The sequence below is a fragment of the Sipha flava genome, unplaced genomic scaffold (assembly GCF_003268045.1).
Source record: "Sipha flava isolate LNK unplaced genomic scaffold, YSA_version1 237_pilon_pilon, whole genome shotgun sequence".
NCBI lineage: Eukaryota > Metazoa > Arthropoda > Insecta > Hemiptera > Aphididae > Sipha > Sipha flava.
In genome coordinates, this window is record NW_020272879.1 from 882,719 (window position 1) to 902,815 (window position 20,097).

A 20,097-nucleotide genomic window follows, 5' to 3' on the forward strand; every position below is an offset into this window, starting at 1 on the left:
TGTAATTAGTAATTCATTACAGATGACAATTCTTTATTTGATATGGATGTATACATTTAAAAAAAATAAAATCCTAATATTTCAGACATACACTGATTGCAATGTTAAATATTTCTGCAAATTTGTAATTTTAATACTTGTTTATTATATTTACATTATGTTGTACGCTAAAAGTAAAAGGTAAAATTGCAAATAGTATCCATAAATTTAAGTAGATTAATGCAAAATGCAATTAACTAGTATACAATAATAAAAAAAATGTTTTGTTGTATTGCCAAAAAAATATTTTACAAATAAAAGTAATTAACACAAATATCATTACTAAAATATACAGATAATTTAAGCCTTAAAGGAAAAAAATATTGTTTATCATATTTTTGATAAATTTTAAATTACAAAAAAGAATTATATCGGCTTATTTGGGTCGACCACGTCTAGCAGTATTTCCCTTTTTTGATTTTTTGTTGGCATTTGCTGCTGATTTTGCTTCTTCAACCTAAAAAATAAAATTTTATTACTCTTAATAATGTTTATTTAAATTTTTGTGATTTTAAACTAAAACATTAAAATATTAAATAAATATTTACAAACTTGATTTATAAATGATTATCTCAGACAGATCATATATATATTCAAAATCTTATTTAAAAATGAAAGCAAAAAATGTGCCGTTTAAATTATATATTAGTCAGAATGATAATTTATAATTTAAAACGTAAACTAATTTTGAGTTTATTATATAATTTACATAATAATTGTTTTAAACATAACAAAACTTTTAGTCAAGATCATTTAAAACATAATTGAAAAACTAATTATAGATTTTATTGTTTTATAAGAAACACTAAACAATAATACATCAACAGGAAACAACTAACAAATTAATAACAAATTAGTTATAGTTGAATTCTGAGTATAATTTTTTTCATCAATACTTTTTAACCATTTAACAATTTAATTAAATTTATAAATTCTTCCTTAAATAGAGAATTATTTATTTATAATAAAAAATAATAATATCAACATTTCAAAACTTTATAAGAAAAAAAATCATTTTAAAACTGTGAAATAATAATTATTTGAGATTTATTCTCTAAATTCAACTTACTTTACGTTTGTTTGGTGTAGAAGAAATTGAGAAAAATGAATCCAATCTGCCTTGAGTTGTACCAGATCGTGATTTTAATAGTTTCTTAGCTCCATTTCTTACCCTTTCTTCACTGAACCCTCTATTACCACACAAAAATTTTACAAGCCCTTCTTCATCTGGATCTACCCATTTTAACTATAACATATTAAAATAAAAATACATAAATACTTAATTCTACCTACAACATATCTTATAACATGACATAAAATAAGCATTGGCAATGCAAGTTGTTTTTGATAATAACCATAGAGATAAAAGAATATTACTCCATGGTTTTAAATTTCCCTTGTATTACATAAATATACAATTAATAAATTAATAAATACATAATTAAGAATTCAATATACGATAGAAAATAATTAAATAAAATAAATCTTAAAAATGTACAATGTGTAATGAGTTTAAGGTTTGACTGGCTTCAAGGTGCTAAAATACAATACATTTACCTTCTTGAATTTATCTAACTTGAGATATTTATCTTTGTTCGCAGGTGATTCAAAAATTATATTCCATTTTATATTGAAATTATATGGAAGGGGCAGAAGCCACCCCCAAAATGTTTACTCTAATTACGCCTATGATCACTCGGTCAATGAATTTCTACAAAATCTTATGATCAATATTCAATATACTTTAAATATTTTAATATAATTTTATTTTATAACCAATACATAATTATAAATTATTCTTGAATAAAAAGTTCTTCTTTGGTTGGTTATTGTTTCTACTATATTTATTCATTAATTTAATTTAGTATTATTTATACATTTTATCAAAATCTGATCATAATAGGATGGCATGGTCCATTAAGAATCTTATATTTACATTGTATAACATATTTCATAATTTGAGTTAACAGAATTTTAGCAATTAAAAATACAATATATATAAGTATTTAAAAAATTATTACTTCTAAAGTTGAAGGTTCCGTGATTTCTGGTTCTATAAATAATCGCCTAGCTTCCTTAAATGGCCAATCTTCTGGAACTTGATACTTTTTGGTATCTAAATTCTCCAGTATATTTTCTAATGATCTATATTGTCGAATCAATTCAATAGCTTTTTTGGGTCCAATACCTTTAATACTGTTACAATAATCGCATCCTAACAGTATACAGAGATCTATAAACTAAAATATGAAACATTTAGATAATATTACCAAAATAAATGTTTTAAATTAAATTACTTCATTTTTAGTCATTTCTATTGATTCCAATACTGTGTCTAGTTGAAACTCTTGAATTGGCATTTTTCTGGCTTCACTGAATGTCATGTGACGCAATAAGACTGGTGAACCAAATGTCAAAGCATCCATATCCTCAGTAGCAGTAGCATATACTATACCAGCTTTTACCATTGCAGCACACTGAGCTTCAGCTTCACACGGAGCCTAATAAATCATATAAATATATTATTTTAATTTATAAAAAAAAATAAATTATATATATGATTAAAAATATATTAGAATATTTGTTTAAAAAATAATAGGAAATTAAAATCATAATGAATAATATAAAGTTTGAAGCACATCAGTTAAATTATCAAAAATAAACAAAACACATACCTCAACATAAGGAACTCCCATTAATTTTAATAATTCTTTGCATTCATTTGTATGAGTAGATGTCACTTTTACAAGTCTTTTACTGAATTTATCAATTTCAGTAGTATTACCTAGAACATGAAAAATTTAATTTAATTTAATATAAATAATTTAAGAGGAAATCAATATTGAAGAATACACAGAAAAGGCAAAATTAATTAATAGGTCATATTTTAAGACAGAATATATATTGATATTACTAATCTTAGGAGTAATCGATGGAAAAATCACAGAGGAAGACCAAGATTGGTCAAATACCAATACATAAGTCAAATAATAAAAAAATCAAGTATAGAACTCTATCAAGAGTTGAAGAGGAAGATTAGTGATAAAAAAACAAAGAAGTTGCTGCAAACTAATCATTAGATTGAATACTGCAAGAGAAATACTTTATAACTAAAAGCAATTAAGTTATACCGAGTTCTTCTGCTTTTTCTAATGCTTTTTGTGCTTCTTGCCTTTTGTCCGCTCTTTTTTCTAATTCTGAAGATTTCATTTTTGGCGGTTTACCATCAAATACATACACTGGCTTTATACCATTATCTAAAAGTCTTATAGTACGATAAAAAGTACCCATAATATGACTGGAAAAATAATAATATGTATTTAATTTATTTATTTTAGTAATAATGTTTAATAAAATAAAAGTACCTAGTTGTTTCTCCATCAGCGCTAGTCAGCTGTGCTCCTTCACTGCGAACTGCAATCAAAAACTGGTAAAGACTCATCGAAGCATCAATCGCAATTTTTCGTCCTGTAAATTAATACAAGTGAAAAAGTGTTTAACAATAAACATTCATATTAAATATAGTATATTCACATACTCTAGTTCATATTAACTACTACTTACCGAAATGATTTTTTATTTCATTTTCTTTGATGGCATTGGGCGCTATGTCTGCGATAAGTTTGGCTAAACCAGTAATACCCATGGCGGAATTGATATTAAAGAACTGCAATGTGTAAATTAATTTATTCGTTTGCTTGGAAATACTGAAGAACGCAATAAAACACGACTTGTTACGGTCTAATGGTTCGGTGTGGTACGCGGTGTGGACAAAAAAAAATAAATAGTTTACATGTCCATATTTTGGCGCCAATTGTTATCAGCTGTGTGCATATTCATTGTTTTGGAGGTTATACATTATTCCTAAATTACCGCCATTTTTCGAATTGCACTCGACCGCAAATATTTTTAACGAACAATTTTATTACAAAATACATCAAATTCGTTACATATATTCGGGCGTATACTGAACACAATATACTATAATAATAATACATTTTTTTAACTTTCAAACACTAAAATACTGTCGAACGAATTATTAAAATATCGTTGAACAATTTGGATAATATACCAACTAAAGTTAATTTCCTCTCATACCAGTCACTAACTACAAAACTATTTTTAAAACTGTGTTCATACTGTGCTGCTAAATGCCATTTGGCACGGCTACTTAGGTGTTGACATTTAGTCATTTATATGCCGTTTATATGATATTACGTTTGTTTGATAAGTTTTCCGTTTTGTAAATTATTTTCATATACATTCTGAAGGCGACATACTAATCGCCTCATGTGCTTTTATTATTAATGAGGGCGAAGAAAAAATTCGTGAACAAAGAAAATGACGATTTTAGGTACGTCCAAGTCTTCGAAGTTGAGAACGATATTGAACAAGAGTTTAATATTGAACAAATTAAATCTCGAATACAGATCGGTATGTGGTTTCCAACACTTTTTTCAAATAAAAAGTAGTGATTTTAACGGCAGTCAAATCACAACTAGAACCACATATGGCCAGGCTGTTGGAACGTACACACTATTTGTTTTCATCGGCTATCTTTGAAGTAAACCGATGTTCGAGCGATTTCTGTTGGCATGTGTTTGTCACAAATTTTCCACTTGGCATATACCAACGACCACACTTACATAATTTTTAAACGACATACTCATGATAATTCAAAAAATAATAAAATTATCCAGAACTTTTCGAAAAAAATATACCTTTAAAAGATTTTAAATTAAATTCAATAAATACTCTCGAAATCTGTAGATGTGAATATGAAGAAGACATAGTGTTAGTTCAAAGGTTTGCGGATCCTGGTGCGAAATGTATTTTTTATATGAAAGAGTATTCTTCTTAGACACTCGTACAAAATACATAAAATTACTATTGGCACATAGTTTGGCTAGTACTAGAACCCCTTGATATTGGTTTAAATAAAATTGTTAAAATAAATAAATTTTTATGAATTTGTTACGCCTACCAGATTACATATTTACTTTACAAGGTCCGCTTTTCATTGTATCGATACGTATAGCATGACCAAGTTGGATTAGCTAATTTCCAGGGTCTACATCAATTATAACTACTGGAGATTAAAAAGTAGATTTACCTTAGTTTTAAGCATCTTTTGATTGATTTTTATAAAAAATTGTAGATAATAAAGTTTTTATTAAATCTTCATTTCAACCTTGAATCCACCCTTGAACAATTTTATATAAACACATATTTATACTATAATTATTATAGGTAATTCTTTTTCATTTGAATTTGGTACTTTAATTTATTATGTCAATTAATATTGATGAACATTAAAAAGTTCAAAAGTTTAAATAAAATGCTTATATTTAAACAATAAATATTAATAAATAAAAATATACATATGGTACATATTCCCATTACGTGAACAGGATAGAATGATGGTAACATATGTATTAGTATTGATTATAAATACTAGTATTTATAATCAATGGTATTAGGAATGGGCAACTGGAGACCCGCGTATTTTTTTTATCTGACCCATGCTACATTTTCAAATTACTTTGTAACATCTTAGTGTTTATCGGTATTTCATTTTATCACGTTGATTGTAAAATTTAAATATAATTATTTATTATTTTTCTCAAATATTGAACTGCATCTAAATTATTAAAATTCTAAATATATATTCATATTGGCATAGATTACATAACTATAGGTATTAGATACTTAATTTATTCTATTGGTTCTGTCGTACAATTCAATTATATAAAATAAATGTTAGTTGCTATTTTAATGACCTTTTTTTTATTTTTGCTTTCTTTACTCTAGCTCGCCAGATTTTGAAATTACATGAATTGGCCCTCTAGTTACTTTTAAATGCTTATTCCTGGTATACATTAACTTTTATTTCGTGGTAATTATGGCGTTATAAGCTTATATCAATTTAACTTTTTATCTAGTAATTTATAAAAAAATAATTTTTATTTTTACATTTTAAAGATCTCAATGAATATTACACACATTCTACACTGTAAAATAATGATAAATATTAGTGGCGTATTTACAATTTTTTTTTTTTTTTTTTTTGGGAGGGTTGTCATCCTAATTTTTTTTTTTTATAAATCAGTATAAAATAATCAAAATTAAATTTGTATCCGTCTTATTATCTTTTTATTGAAAAATTTAATTTCATTAATTATAAACTATATGATAAACTCTAGCTTCCTTATTTTATTTGCCAATTCATCAATAACTCCATAATATAATATTTAATATATTTAATGTAGTATTTAAATCTGGATGAAATGATAATATGGCAAGGCCATTAAGTCTCTTCTGAAACGAAATGCGATTTTCATCCAAATATCTCCACAATTAGTAGACAATAACTTTCTGCGAACTGTAAGCTAGAGCAATAGAGATTAGTCTGTGAAGTTTATAATGTGTTTCGACTAGCCCAGTCAAAAACACCAATATTATCGTACCCGGGTTTTATTAGTTTTTATAAAATAAAGTTTTATAAAATTAATAAAATTTATAAATTTTAAAATTTTTCCTTTATTTAAATTTACAAAATTAACTAACTTCAAATTGATTGAAATTTTAAAATTTAAGGACTGGAAAGTCTCTGGAGGGAACCCCCCAGCACCCCTTCCCAATTAATACGCCACTGATAAATATACCTATGTACTAAGTATATGGTACCTAAAAATAATATGTTTTCATGTTGATATTTGTATTACAATTATTTGACAGTTGTACAAGCAGTTTAACTAGATTACTAAAGGTGGAAATGTTAATTTAATGAATATGCATATCTTAACCTTTATTATGAATTTGATTTACTTTAACATAACCTAAGATCAAAGAGTTGAACTCAATTTAATCAGTTTTTGAATATAGTAGTTTATAAATTTATAATACACATTTGAATAAACATGAATATTACATGGGCATTATATTTTATGCCTTGTATCATACACCTGAGTAGAAGATTTATCATACACAATTAACAAGTTAAAAATTGTAAGCATTCAAATATAAATGATTAGCATTTATATAATAAAAAATTTAATGGCATACATTAAAAAAAAAAAAAAAATGTTATTAATGAATTATACGTTGGGTGTAATGGTTTTTCTTAGAAATTACATATAATATAGCTACAATAATGACGATATTTAATATTTGTAGGATCAACGGTCCAATATGTCCACTATAAATTGTCTTGTTAATGTATATAGTTAAACAATTTTAAGAACATTTATTCTGTGTAATTATCTACCGTATTATAATCATGTGGTTTCAATAAGTATCCATAAAATAAGTTTTCGCATGAATTTATCGAATAAGCATTTTTTTCTAGCTTAATTTTTCAATAAATAATTATTAATATGTTTTATTATTATTCTGTAGTTTTAATTTAATTCATTAGAAAAACATCTATTAATATGTTATGTATACTTGTTTAATTATATATATATATATATATATATATATATAATTATTATATTATTAAAATTTACCTCCTTTTGTAGGTACTTATTATTTAATTAAAAATGTACCAATTAAATATTAATGTAACGTGTCCTTAAAATTGAAAAATCGAAATTTATTAGTAAAGTATAATCTTAGTGAGTTTATAATTGGTGAGACTTCAAATTTGTGATTAAATAGCGTTTGCCTAATTTATATACATGGATATAAATGTGTATTTAAATGTACATTTTATTAAGTATAAATACTATATGTCTGTCATGATTATTTACTCAATATAATCGAAGGACAGAACGAGAGTGTACTAAGTGGTATTTTTATTTTTTCTTCTCTTTCTGCACACGTACATTTGTATCCATTCATGTTCATGTTTTACGCAAAAAATTATATACGTATATCCGAGGAAAATTGAAAAAAAATGCATGAAAGACCTTCAAATAAATTAATACGGTCAAAATTAATGTTTCTATATGTACCACATTTAAATTTATAACATATTATTAGGAAATCGATCACAATATTTGGTAACGAGTGTAGGTCAGTAAGATGTATATAAAATGTTATATTATTTCATTATTCAGTTTAATTGTTACCAACAAGTTTTGTAGAAAATACGAATAATATTAGAAAACTATCTAATCTAATATCATGATTAATAGACTGTGTATAATTTATTTTAAATAATTATGTTTTATTTTAGTATTCATTGCATTGAGATCTACTGTACATAAAGCAGTAAGTACATTGAGATGATGTACATAAGAGGCGGATCCGGGGGGGGGGGGGAATAGGGTAAATGCCCCCTCTTGAGCTTATTATTCTAGAAAATTGCCAAGAATAAAAATAGAAAGCTTGACTTAATTCTTTAAATTTTAATTTAATATTTTATTTTTATTATTATTTTATTGACATATTATATACTATTGTGTACAATGTAAAATGTAAATGATGTAACCTTATTCTATTTTTAATTTTAAATGTGTATTTTCATTATTTTGAATTTTTTTTATTTTTAGTGTACCATATCTATAAAATTTGTTGTTTTTTTAAGTATATAATTGTTGTCATTGATACCAGTTTTAAAAAATAAATTCAAAATAATGATATTAAAAAGTATGTTATTAAGTATGAATAGTATCTGTTGGATACATTTTGATTTCCCTCCCCCCCCCTTGATAAATTTCTGGTTCCGTCCCTGTGTAAATATATCAAATATAATAATTACATATGTATTCATAGTTCATAACTACTAATTATTTGGTGTACTTTGAACAGTTTAATGTAGCCTAATATCAGCATGCTTGAAATATCTTTGATAATAATAAATATATGTTAGAGGTGGGTTATCCATTTTAATAGTCGCAGGGATCAAATAATGATTAAAATGTATTATCATTGATTTTAAAATCAATGGCATTATATATTAATATGTTTTATATTACTATTTAATCAAAATGTGTTTAGTAAATTCACAAGTATTATACTCATAAATACATATGGTACAAATTTTTGTGACATCTTTTTATTAGAACATTTTTATTTAATCTTAAATTTGAGTAGATTTATCCGTGTATACCATTTGAAATGATTAATACTGTGTTTCTGGAAATAGTGTTTTTGCAAATAGTATAGGCACTACAAAGTATATTAATGTTTTCCAGCAGTAACAACTGAAACGACTGAGGCAGTTATTACCTTACTGTCTACTATTCATCAATTATACAAATAATAATTAATTTAAATATTATTTATGAAGTAAATAAAAACAATAACTATTTTATATTTTTCCGTGTTTATATCTCAAACTACTATAAAATTTGATTACTAGAATGGAGATTATTAACCGATTAACAATAAAGAGTAAAATATAATATACATGTTGTTTATGTTTACAAAAAAAAGTTAAATTCATAATATATTGAATAAGTTATACAATTTTTTTTAAAAAACCTTTTTGTACATTTAACGACCTACATCATTTTATGGACCTGTAATTTAGCATAATTTATTAACTGTTGAACGGTATCTTATGGTCACCACATGTAAGTCACTATTTTGTAAGCTACTTTCTTTATTCTAAATATATGCACTTCTAACATTCGTGTTCAGTATTTAAAATAATTTTTAATTTTAAAATTCATAAAGCTTTCATGAAATCGGAGTAATATACGTTAAATAGTACCCACACAGTCATTGGAGGAAATGTACAGAAGTTTATGCGGGACATTATACTCATATTGTAAGTGTTTCTATGGTCACGGGACTGCATAGGGCGGTGCACCTAACCGCCTACACCTAACCTAACCGCGGTGCTTGAAATCAAAAGCTAAAACCATAAAACATGACAAAAGGAAAAAATGAGTTCGAGTATTTTCTTAAAATTTACTTAAAAATAAATCGTACTATTTTAGTATGTATTCAAATTCCAGATAAATTAATGCCAAATTTTTTTTTTTTAATTATTATGATTTATAATAAACATAAACATATTTAGTTATGTATTATGTTAAAATATACAATATACATATTTAAATTTTTTATTTGTGTTGACGAAATGGAACATATTTTTACTATTTTTGCTCATTTCTTACTTCAGCATAACTTCAGATAAACTAATCAATTCAAATCTAAAAATTAAGTAGCTAATATTTTTATAAAATAAAATATCATCAATAAAAATAATATCAATAAAAATCATGTAAGTTACATTTTTTTTTTTTTAGAGTATTGGTAAAATGATAAAAATATTTCAATGATATATAAAATAATGTTTGGTAGATTCCGTTTTCATAAAAAAAGTTAAATAACTCATAATTTAAAATATAAAAAGTTAAACCCACTTAAAAGTGTTTTTCTATTATATTTTATATATTTTCATGTAATACTGGTCGGTGATTTCTCTCGGGAAATATTCTACATGTAGGGTCAATTATGGTGAAAATTGACTACAGTTAAGTGGTCTTTAAAAATATAAAAATTTGTACTTAAAATTCTAATATTTATTTCATATCAGTTATTTATTCTGTAGTATAAATAAACACAAAAAAATTGTAATTAGTAATGCAAATAAATTCAATACTTTAATTATTTTTTTCTTTTTGTATTTTTCATTCTTATTTTATAAAATATATGTGAAATAATGAGTTTATGAATTAATTGTAAATTTTTAAAATACAATGAACGTGGGGAATTATAATTAAAGTTTATAAATAATATTCAATAAACATTGTGTATTTTTTAATTAGGAATATTAAATAGGTGTTACTTAAAAATTATTATCCTTGAAAATATATGTTTATACGTATTATAATAATGCCCTTGTCTGTGCACTGTTTTTATGATTAATTATTGTTTATAAAATAAAATATTTTAAATTTAGCTTTTGAAATTTATATATTTATATATACATAGTACACATATAATATGATTCATATTGTTTTAATCCAAAATCAAATTACATCAATTCATTAATGTAATACAACTATATTATTCTCTATGTAATTCTCTATATAATTCCCTATGTTTATAAAAATGAAATGGATTTTACCTAATTAAGAATCTAATTGTAATTTGCAGGTGAATTCCATAATTTTTTTCCTATAGACTGTATTCTCTTTAGTTTGTATAAGAAACTATACAATTTATTGCATCTATAATCTATATACTAATTTATACTTAATTTAATTTACAGTTTAATAATATAATTGGATCCAAATTTTTTCAAGCATTTTTTATAAATAAAATATTTTCTTATATCAAAAATTGGTTAATTAAAATATACAATGAGTGAAATTTGATATAATAAAATGTAATAAATAAATTTAAAAGTGTAAAAAGTCAGTATTGTGTGTGCATGTTTTGTTGATTTTCGACTTTAAATTCTGAAGATTATTCGGGATGAAGTATAAACTACAGATTTTATATGCACCAGAGAAAAAAAATGAAGTGTTAAATCGGGTTAAGGTTAAAATACATTTTTTGGATTAATTAAACTAAATTCTTAAATAAAGGCAAATTTAATAAACAAAATAATAATTTTTGGGGAAGGTATAATCTATATTGGGAAATTAAAATAAAACTGATTAATTAACAGATTACAGCAGCTACTCAAGATGAAGTCATATGACCTTTAGATACAACATAATGGATAAAACTTCTAACAATTCATAAGACGACGACGTGTATTATGTATCATAAATTGTTCAAAATAAAAACAAAAATTTAACTTTTACTTAAATCAAGTAACATTTACAATTATATTTCCCGTGTACATTATTTTTAATCATAAATAATTATAAGTAGCAAAATACAGACATTTTTCAATTTTTAAAATATTGAGCAAACATCTTTTGTTTCAACGTTTACTTGCTTCAAATCAGCTAAATTTGAGATATACGAAAATATTAGAAAAAATGCTTAAAAAAATTTGGTCTATCCAAATCAAGAGTTAAAAATACTTGTTACTATTTAAAAAATACAAGTTGTGTTGCACATGCACAAACTGAAAAGCTTAGAAATGAGAAAATCATCTAAAAATGTTACTTCAGTATTCTCTATCTCCCTCTGAAAACTTCATTTCAATCTGAGGTCACTAGAAAGAAATATTTCGTGTTACCATTTAAATAAAACACACTGTGTATTATAAAATTATATAGCCTCAAATTTTCTATTGTACCTATGTAGATAAACTAATATAAACTAACATAAACTAAGAACATATTAGGTAATATATCGACATATTATGTGACCAAAATGAATAAGGTTAATCATAACTCTCCACGGTGTTCTGCCGTGACACTGAATTTAATGAAATATTTGTTAGAAATATTTTCAGACATAAATTAACTTGTAACTATTTTTCAAATTTCGATTTAACGGCACACCTTTTTTCATTTTGATATGGGTATACATGATTGTCCTCACTGCACCCACAGGCAAAAATACTATTGCAATTTCGACCGCACGTACTATTAAAATTCAAATCTGAATCACAGCAGTACAGTTATATACGGGAGATGTATTTTAAAAGTATCGATTTGTCGATGATGAATATCATTATGACAAGGCAAATAAAAAATAATTAAATAGTACTCTTCTCGCAAATGAGCTCTTGGATTTCCCGAACTCTGGATATTTGTACGACCACTGCAGTGCCGCAAAAACCGGGTGTGCAAAGTATGACACGCACACGGGCCCCAAGACTTACACAAATTTGGAGGGGCTCCCTAATCCTAGCTTAAAATAAACTACACTTTACAAACACACAGTTATTTAACAATAAAAAGAAATTTATTTAAAATTCAGATAATGTTGTTATAATATTTTAGAAAAATATAATATTTATCTAACAATTAGTCCATTGAGTATTTGAGTAGGCATACAACATACCTACCTAAACTACTTAAATAAATTTACTACATAATTATGTAGTGAAATATAATATACAACAGTTATAGACAGTGATGCCGGCTTGTATTTTATTTGGCGGGACAAAGTATAAAAATTTGTTAATACCACCACCCAAAAAGTTAGAGTAAAATAATGACAAGTTACATGATTGAATGATTATATTGTAAATTTAATCATAAAATCGCTCGCAATTTATCACTCCAGTTTCATCTATTAGGTAGGTTCTATTATTGATTATAAATAGTACTATTTATAATCAATGGTATTATTCAGCAGTGGCGTATCCAGGGGTGGTTAGGGGGTTATAACTGACAGCCCGCGCTATTAAGTCTATTTTAGAATACGATTGTATTTATTGTTAAATATGCCGCTTAAAACAGCACATAATAATAATAATATAAATTATGATCGAGTAAAATGCCTCATATTTTATCATAAATCAATAATCATACACAGTGGCGTAGCCAGGATTTTTAAATGAGGGGGGAGGGCTAACCACTTTTTTTGGATAAGTAAGGTAAAAGAGGATATGAGAATTCACCCTTAACCCCTCCCCACCATCTACCACCAAGTTTCTAAACGTAATTCAAGCATTTTAGTATAGTTTTAAAAATATTTATTAATATATAATTTATAATAATAATAATAATTTTGGTTTCAGTGTTCAGTCACTTGCTCCACTCTGACAGCTGCATTCTCTTAGGCGAATTTCTGGCAAATTCAGTTATTATTTTACTTTCATCGAATTGCTCTTTTTTATTTATATTAGCCATAGCTAACCCATTCAGTCTGTTTTCCGACATGGTGCTTCTTAAAAAAATTTTTAAGCGATTAAGTGCTGAAAACGTTCTTTCCGGAGTGAAAGAGGTAACTGGTAACGTGGCGAATAATTGTAAAAGTATTTTAATGTTAGGTCGAAGATTGGTGCGATGAGAGAGTGAATCAAGAGCAGAATTCGGTTTTGGAATAGTATTTTGACTCCATTGTTGCCTCCATATGAACAGGTCAGCTTTGATTGTAGATGAGGTATCATCATGGAGATCTTGGACATATATTTTAGCAGCTTTTATAATATTTTTATCGTCATACATATTTAAATTGGCCGGAATAAATCCTTCAAGTGGCATAACATCAATATGCCTTTGATTAAAACGAGCATTGATTCTATTAAATAATCAAGATACATTATACATATAAACACGGCCCATGGGGGAGGCTATAGCCCCCTTAGCTCCCCCCTTGGCTACGCCACTGATCATACAGACTGAAAATTATAAATATAAATTAGGTATTAATTATTACCTATTTACCTAACTTATTTCTTACCTACTTCATAGTGGTTTTAGAAAAAAACACTTAATATAAATATAGGTTAAATTATTTAAATATTAAATACGTTATTAAAATTAAAAAAAATATAAAACAAAAAACAATTTATTTCATTTTTTAAACAACTGTAATTTAAAAAAAGATATTTCAAAAATGATTCACGGGGCTCTTGGTAATTTAAGTACCTATCATAAAATGTTTAAAAGATGTATTTGCATACTGTATAATTACTTTTAAACACTGAGAACCGAGAGGCGTTTAGCTTCATCATGTGTGCGAAATAGATATAAATGTCAATGTACGTCTTTATACTCGATATGGTATAAAGACATGCATTGATAGGCGAATTGCTCTATCGAATCATAGTATCCTACCATCTACAGATCGACTGTCACTTAGTTTATAAATTCTTAAGATTTACTAACTAAAGTGTAAATTTATCCACCCTACCCATCCTACACCCACCCAAACACTAGATACCCACCACCATAGTTAAATGAAGGGGCGAATTTGATCGACTTTGAACATCGACTTGAGACCAATTTTCAAAGTCTACAATTATGTGTTATCATAAAAATATTCAACTGAAAATTTCTCTTCGCCCGTACGACGGCGATGGTCGATGAACGTGGAAATATAATCATACGTGCATATATACACTGCTAAATGAAAATGAAATCACCTTCTGCAATCGTACGAATCGATAGTTATATAGTTATCGCCCATCGTTGTCCGTACAGGCACTCGGCTGTACGCTAATAACTAAAATAAGTAATAATCATGTGTGATTAGGTAATGCGTCTTGTATCGTGATTGCGGTCTACGAGGTTCGTTTATGTTTTTTTTACGTATACGAGTACGTGTTGTGAAATGTTCCGAGCTCAAGAAATTGTAGTCTGGTAGAACTTAATCTTTCTATTCTTGAAATGATAATAATTTCGTCACAGGCTCGCCAATCTAGATAAGGGATAACCAATTATCGGGATAATATTGTTTTCACGGCACTCATCGTCTGCCTGTATTATAATATTATAATGACGATAGAAATAATAGAAATACGGGCCATTTGGTTGTACCGTCGATTTATTTGACTATTATACGATAGCTAGAGAACAACAATGGGCTTTCAGTGTAAAAAAAATTATAATAAGAATAAATAAATATCACTAGCAACTCATTGTAAGACACAAGATATACAATGATGATTTATTTGTGCATGGTCGCGAATATACAGTTAGGAGCACTTTATGAAACGAAAAATGTAATATCTGACGATGAATTACTGGGGACATATATTTGATTTTACTTCAAATTACTAATAAGCAACACGCATGAGATGCGTATTATTACTCAATAATTTATTTCAATGTTTTAAAAATGAAATGTGTATCATTGTACAAGTGTTTAAACCTATTTTGACTGAACGCATTCATTACTTTAGTAATTTATAAAATATGTTAGATGCTCGTTACTCTTATTACCTTAATTTGCTTAATATGTTAGCAGATTTTATTTTAATAAGTATATAATAGTATAACGAGTAGTATGAGTTTGATAGTATGAGATATATTTAAGTATAATTTTGTATTGACATAAAAATTATGCAATAAATCAGCGTGTTTACAAAAACTACCAGCGCGCGGGAGTATTAGTTGGCAAAACAAACTACTTTTTGTTTTGCTATTATTTTATATGTCGACCTGATTTAGCATTATTTTAATATATTTATATTTTTTTACGTATTAGCAAATTTGTGTTATTTTGTTTATTCTAAAATAAACGTGTTTTACACTAATTGATTAGATACATTTTTGTGATTTTAAATTATAATAATTTAATACAAATAATCAGTGGCATAGTCAGAAAAATATTTTCGGAGGAGCGATTTTCAATTTTCAATTCTCTCTCTTAAGTACCAACTTTTTAATTTTAATAAGTCCATAAACCATAAGTTAACATATAAATTTTTTTATTATTTAGTTTGTTGAAATTATGAAAATGATTTGATAATGACATAATGGCTGTAGTCAATTTGCACCAAAATTGATTCAAATATATACATGTGTAATTTGCACCAACATTTTTGAAATTCGATTGTAATTTACTCCAAAATAGGGATGTGTAATTTAAATCACTTTCAGGTAGTAAGAAATAGGAATTGTAATTTGCATCAAAATTAAAATCTATTATTTTTTCTATAGTATCTTAATAGTACTAACATACAAGTTGCTATACGTCGAGATATAAGAAGCTAATAACACAGAATTTTAGGTTTTAGATTTTGAGCCGTTATGTAACTTTCTTATACCGAGGTCTATTCGGTACTTCAGTATTGACCTCAAAGCTACCTTATAAGAATAGTCAATAATTTATGATAACAGTTTAATAGTTTCATTATTTTAAGAAAAAAATATAATTTTAAAACATACAATGCTTTTAAATAATTTGTATATAATATAGATTTCGATAAAAAATGTCTATAATCCTAATATAACTTTAGTTTAGTTTTTATTTATAAAATAGCTGAGCTTATACATCGATTGTTTTAAGCTTATATAAAATCTTATTATTATGAACATAAAAAAAAGTTAGCCAATTAAAAAAATTATTGGAAAAATTAATAATCACAAATATGTGTTGCATTTGATTTGCCAGATGTTTTGATATAATTTTATGTTTCATCGTTAAAGGAAGGAATAATTTGGAAATAATAATTTTTAATTGAAATAATATACATTTAGGTAGATATTTATTACCATGAAGGGAAGACTAAACGGTTAGCTTAGTATTCGATCAAAATAATAATCTAATATAAACTATATATATATATATATATATATATAACCCGAATACGACCAAAATTGTACGTCAAACGTCAAAATATTACCAGATAATGTGAAAAATCCCGAAAAATTATTATTGTTATTCTAGTCTAGTCTCGATGTTAATGAGGATACAGAGGAATAATCGAACTAATACTTATATTGGTGCAAATTACAAATTCTATTTTCGACTACTTGAGGGTAGTGCAAATTACATACCCTTATTATGATGAAAATTACAAACACTACTTTGGAATACAGGCAGTGGTGCAAATACATATCTTTAATTTGGTGCAAATTACAAAATCCCAACATAATTAATATTTTACCTATGTCTTAAAATTATTGTACCTATATGTTACGAAATAAGAGAGACATTTCGGGAGTGGTTATAACCCGTTAACCCCCCTCCATGCTAGGTCACTACAAATAATACAATACATTGATACAAAATATAGGAATAAAACAATTAAAAGTTTATACTTATGTATAATGCTAATGGTACTATAGAATCGCCATGTTATATTTAGATATATCAGATAATTTTGATTGTACAGCTGTAGTTTGTTCTGAAAGCAAATAAACTAACACATACAAAAAAAAAATTTTTTTCATATAAATATTTTGTTTTTCTTTGATATGCTTCGCTCAAGTATACGTCCACCCGTATCCACCTAATTAAAGGATTGCTAAAAATAAGAATACAGCTATTATATATGAAATATTATTTTATGTATTTTTTTTTGGTATTCAGATTTTTAGTTTAAAATTAATTCAAATACTATACTTCGTTAATGGTTTGAAGTGGATGGATATTTAAAAGCGGACATTAAAATAAAATAATGTGTACATAATAAAGTACACTAATAATTGAGGCCAAATAATGACAAAACAGAATTCAATAGAAAAAATAGGTACGTATAAACATCATTGACATTATTTTTAAAATGTGATCGTACACTAGTTATTCGCAAATTAGATGAAGAAACGAAAACAATAGAGTTTAAGGTTTTTTTTTCGTTTTTCTTTCTTCTTATTCGACAATGTGTACGTTCTATGAAATGAGTCTACGAAAAAAAAAAACACGGTTCATTTCTCTCGTTTCTCGGCGTTTTGACCTAAAAACCATTTTTACGACAGTTTGTATGATACACCGCTTTAATTCGAGTACCACGCTATTGTAATTGAAATGTTATGCTTTCTAGACCAACTTAGTATAATCCTAAGATGTGTGATTTTTTTATATTTTAATTTCGTATATTTTTACTGCTGTAGGTTCTAATGAATTTAGGAAAAATTTAAAAATTGATTTTTCTCAATTATATTCTATAATACTTTTCTACTAATTAGTTAGATTTATATCATAATATATCATATTAAATACGTCTTATGTATAATAGGAAAAAACAGAAACTTTTTTCCACCCTTCATTCTCTATAAAAAATGTGCTTATTGGAAGGCAAGTAAAACTTAAAAATAAAAAATAAAACAATTATTCACTTTAAAGTATATGTAACAGATTTAATATAGTTTTTACATTTTATATTTTTATTTTTCTATTTTGCTTAGCAAATGTATTTAAAATAATTTCAGAATCTACAATAATATTTCTCTCAATATTAAGTATTGCCAATTTCGAAAACCATTCCTGTGACATATTTGACCTGAGATAATTATTAATTCTTCTCATTGCAGAAAATGACCTTTCATAAGTAGCCGAACTGACCGGAAGAGTGATAGCCAATTGAATCATTCTATAAAGATTTGGAAACGTATTATTAAATATATTTTCTTTAATGGTTAAATAGTTAGGAACTCCTTTTATCATATTTTAGTTTAGTTTAGTTTACTAACTTTGAATTTTTTTTTAAAATAAAACAAGAAAACTAGGTCATAATAATAATAATAATAACTTGTTCACAAAATAGTAAATGCCAAAATATAACCACAAAGCACGAATGAACGAATACTGTACCTCTGTATTAGGAATGAAATCATAATTTAATGGTAAATGTAGTCTAAGAAATAAAAATAACAAATATGGTGGTATATTGTAATGCTTGTCAGCTGAGGAAATTGTTGACAAATTGTTGCGCTTGAATGTTGAATAGCATTAATACAGTTGTACTTTCCGTCAATGAGCTATTTATAAGCCTACAGATGATATAATATGACCATTGATTATAAATACTGGTATTTATAATCAATGATATGACTGAATAACAGCTATACCTTATCTCATCGTCAGGGCCGTATTTGGACATTTTACGCCCCGGGGCAACATATTTTAGTCATCCTTCCATAACCCCCCCCTCCCCCAAACAAAAAAAAGTTATTTTCTTTAAATGTAAGGCACTTTGTTGTAAACATTGTTCTAGTCCATAGAAAATGTTGCCAACTATCTTATATAATATGCGAAGCCCATTCTTAGACTAATATAATACCCCATAAGCCTCATTGTCATACCCCCACATGTAAAATATAGGTAAATTATAAAAAAATATTAAAATTAAACAAAATAAATACTTACTAATCTATATTATATATAATCTCGAAAAACTCACTACATCCATATCTTAAACAGTTGTATCTACTTAAATAGCGAAACTTTTTGTGTAATGAAATATAATTTACACGGAATACTTGTATGAGTACCTACTTAAAATAAACTCTAGCCTCTAAAAATACTTGATGTTATAGATTTATATTTACAATTTTCAATTTAATGTTACAAAATAATATAATCAGACAAAATCATTTCCTTATTTTACAATATAATGCATATATATATGGGTATTAATACACTTTTCTACTAATAATATTGTAAGAAAATATTATAGTCTTAGTATAGTTTATTTACTTAGACCGTATATTACTGGAATGTTATAGAATAATAAATATATTTGCTTTGATTATGTTATGTTTCATATTTGTATACATTATCTTCACATATTCTTTTGGCTTAAAAGCACATATATGTTCTGATTATAAGAAATTTCCACACTCTGTCTTTCATAAA

General features: G+C 26.0%; 1 protein-coding gene across 1 annotated transcript; it reads right to left on the reverse strand.

Annotated features, from left to right (window-relative positions):
- Positions 1–326: 326 nt before the first annotated feature.
- On the reverse strand, positions 327–3,820 carry LOC112683909 (flap endonuclease 1). The gene is made up of 8 exons (XM_025555113.1): positions 3,604–3,820; positions 3,405–3,507; positions 3,171–3,337; positions 2,715–2,824; positions 2,337–2,540; positions 2,061–2,279; positions 1,109–1,285; positions 327–496 (listed from the first exon to the last, which is right to left on the reverse strand). The coding sequence occupies exons 1-8, from the start codon at positions 3,683–3,685 to the stop codon at positions 416–418; spliced, it is 1,143 nt and encodes a 380-aa protein (XP_025410898.1). The 5' UTR covers positions 3,686–3,820; the 3' UTR covers positions 327–415.
- Between the last annotated feature and the right edge of the window lie 16,277 nt (positions 3,821–20,097).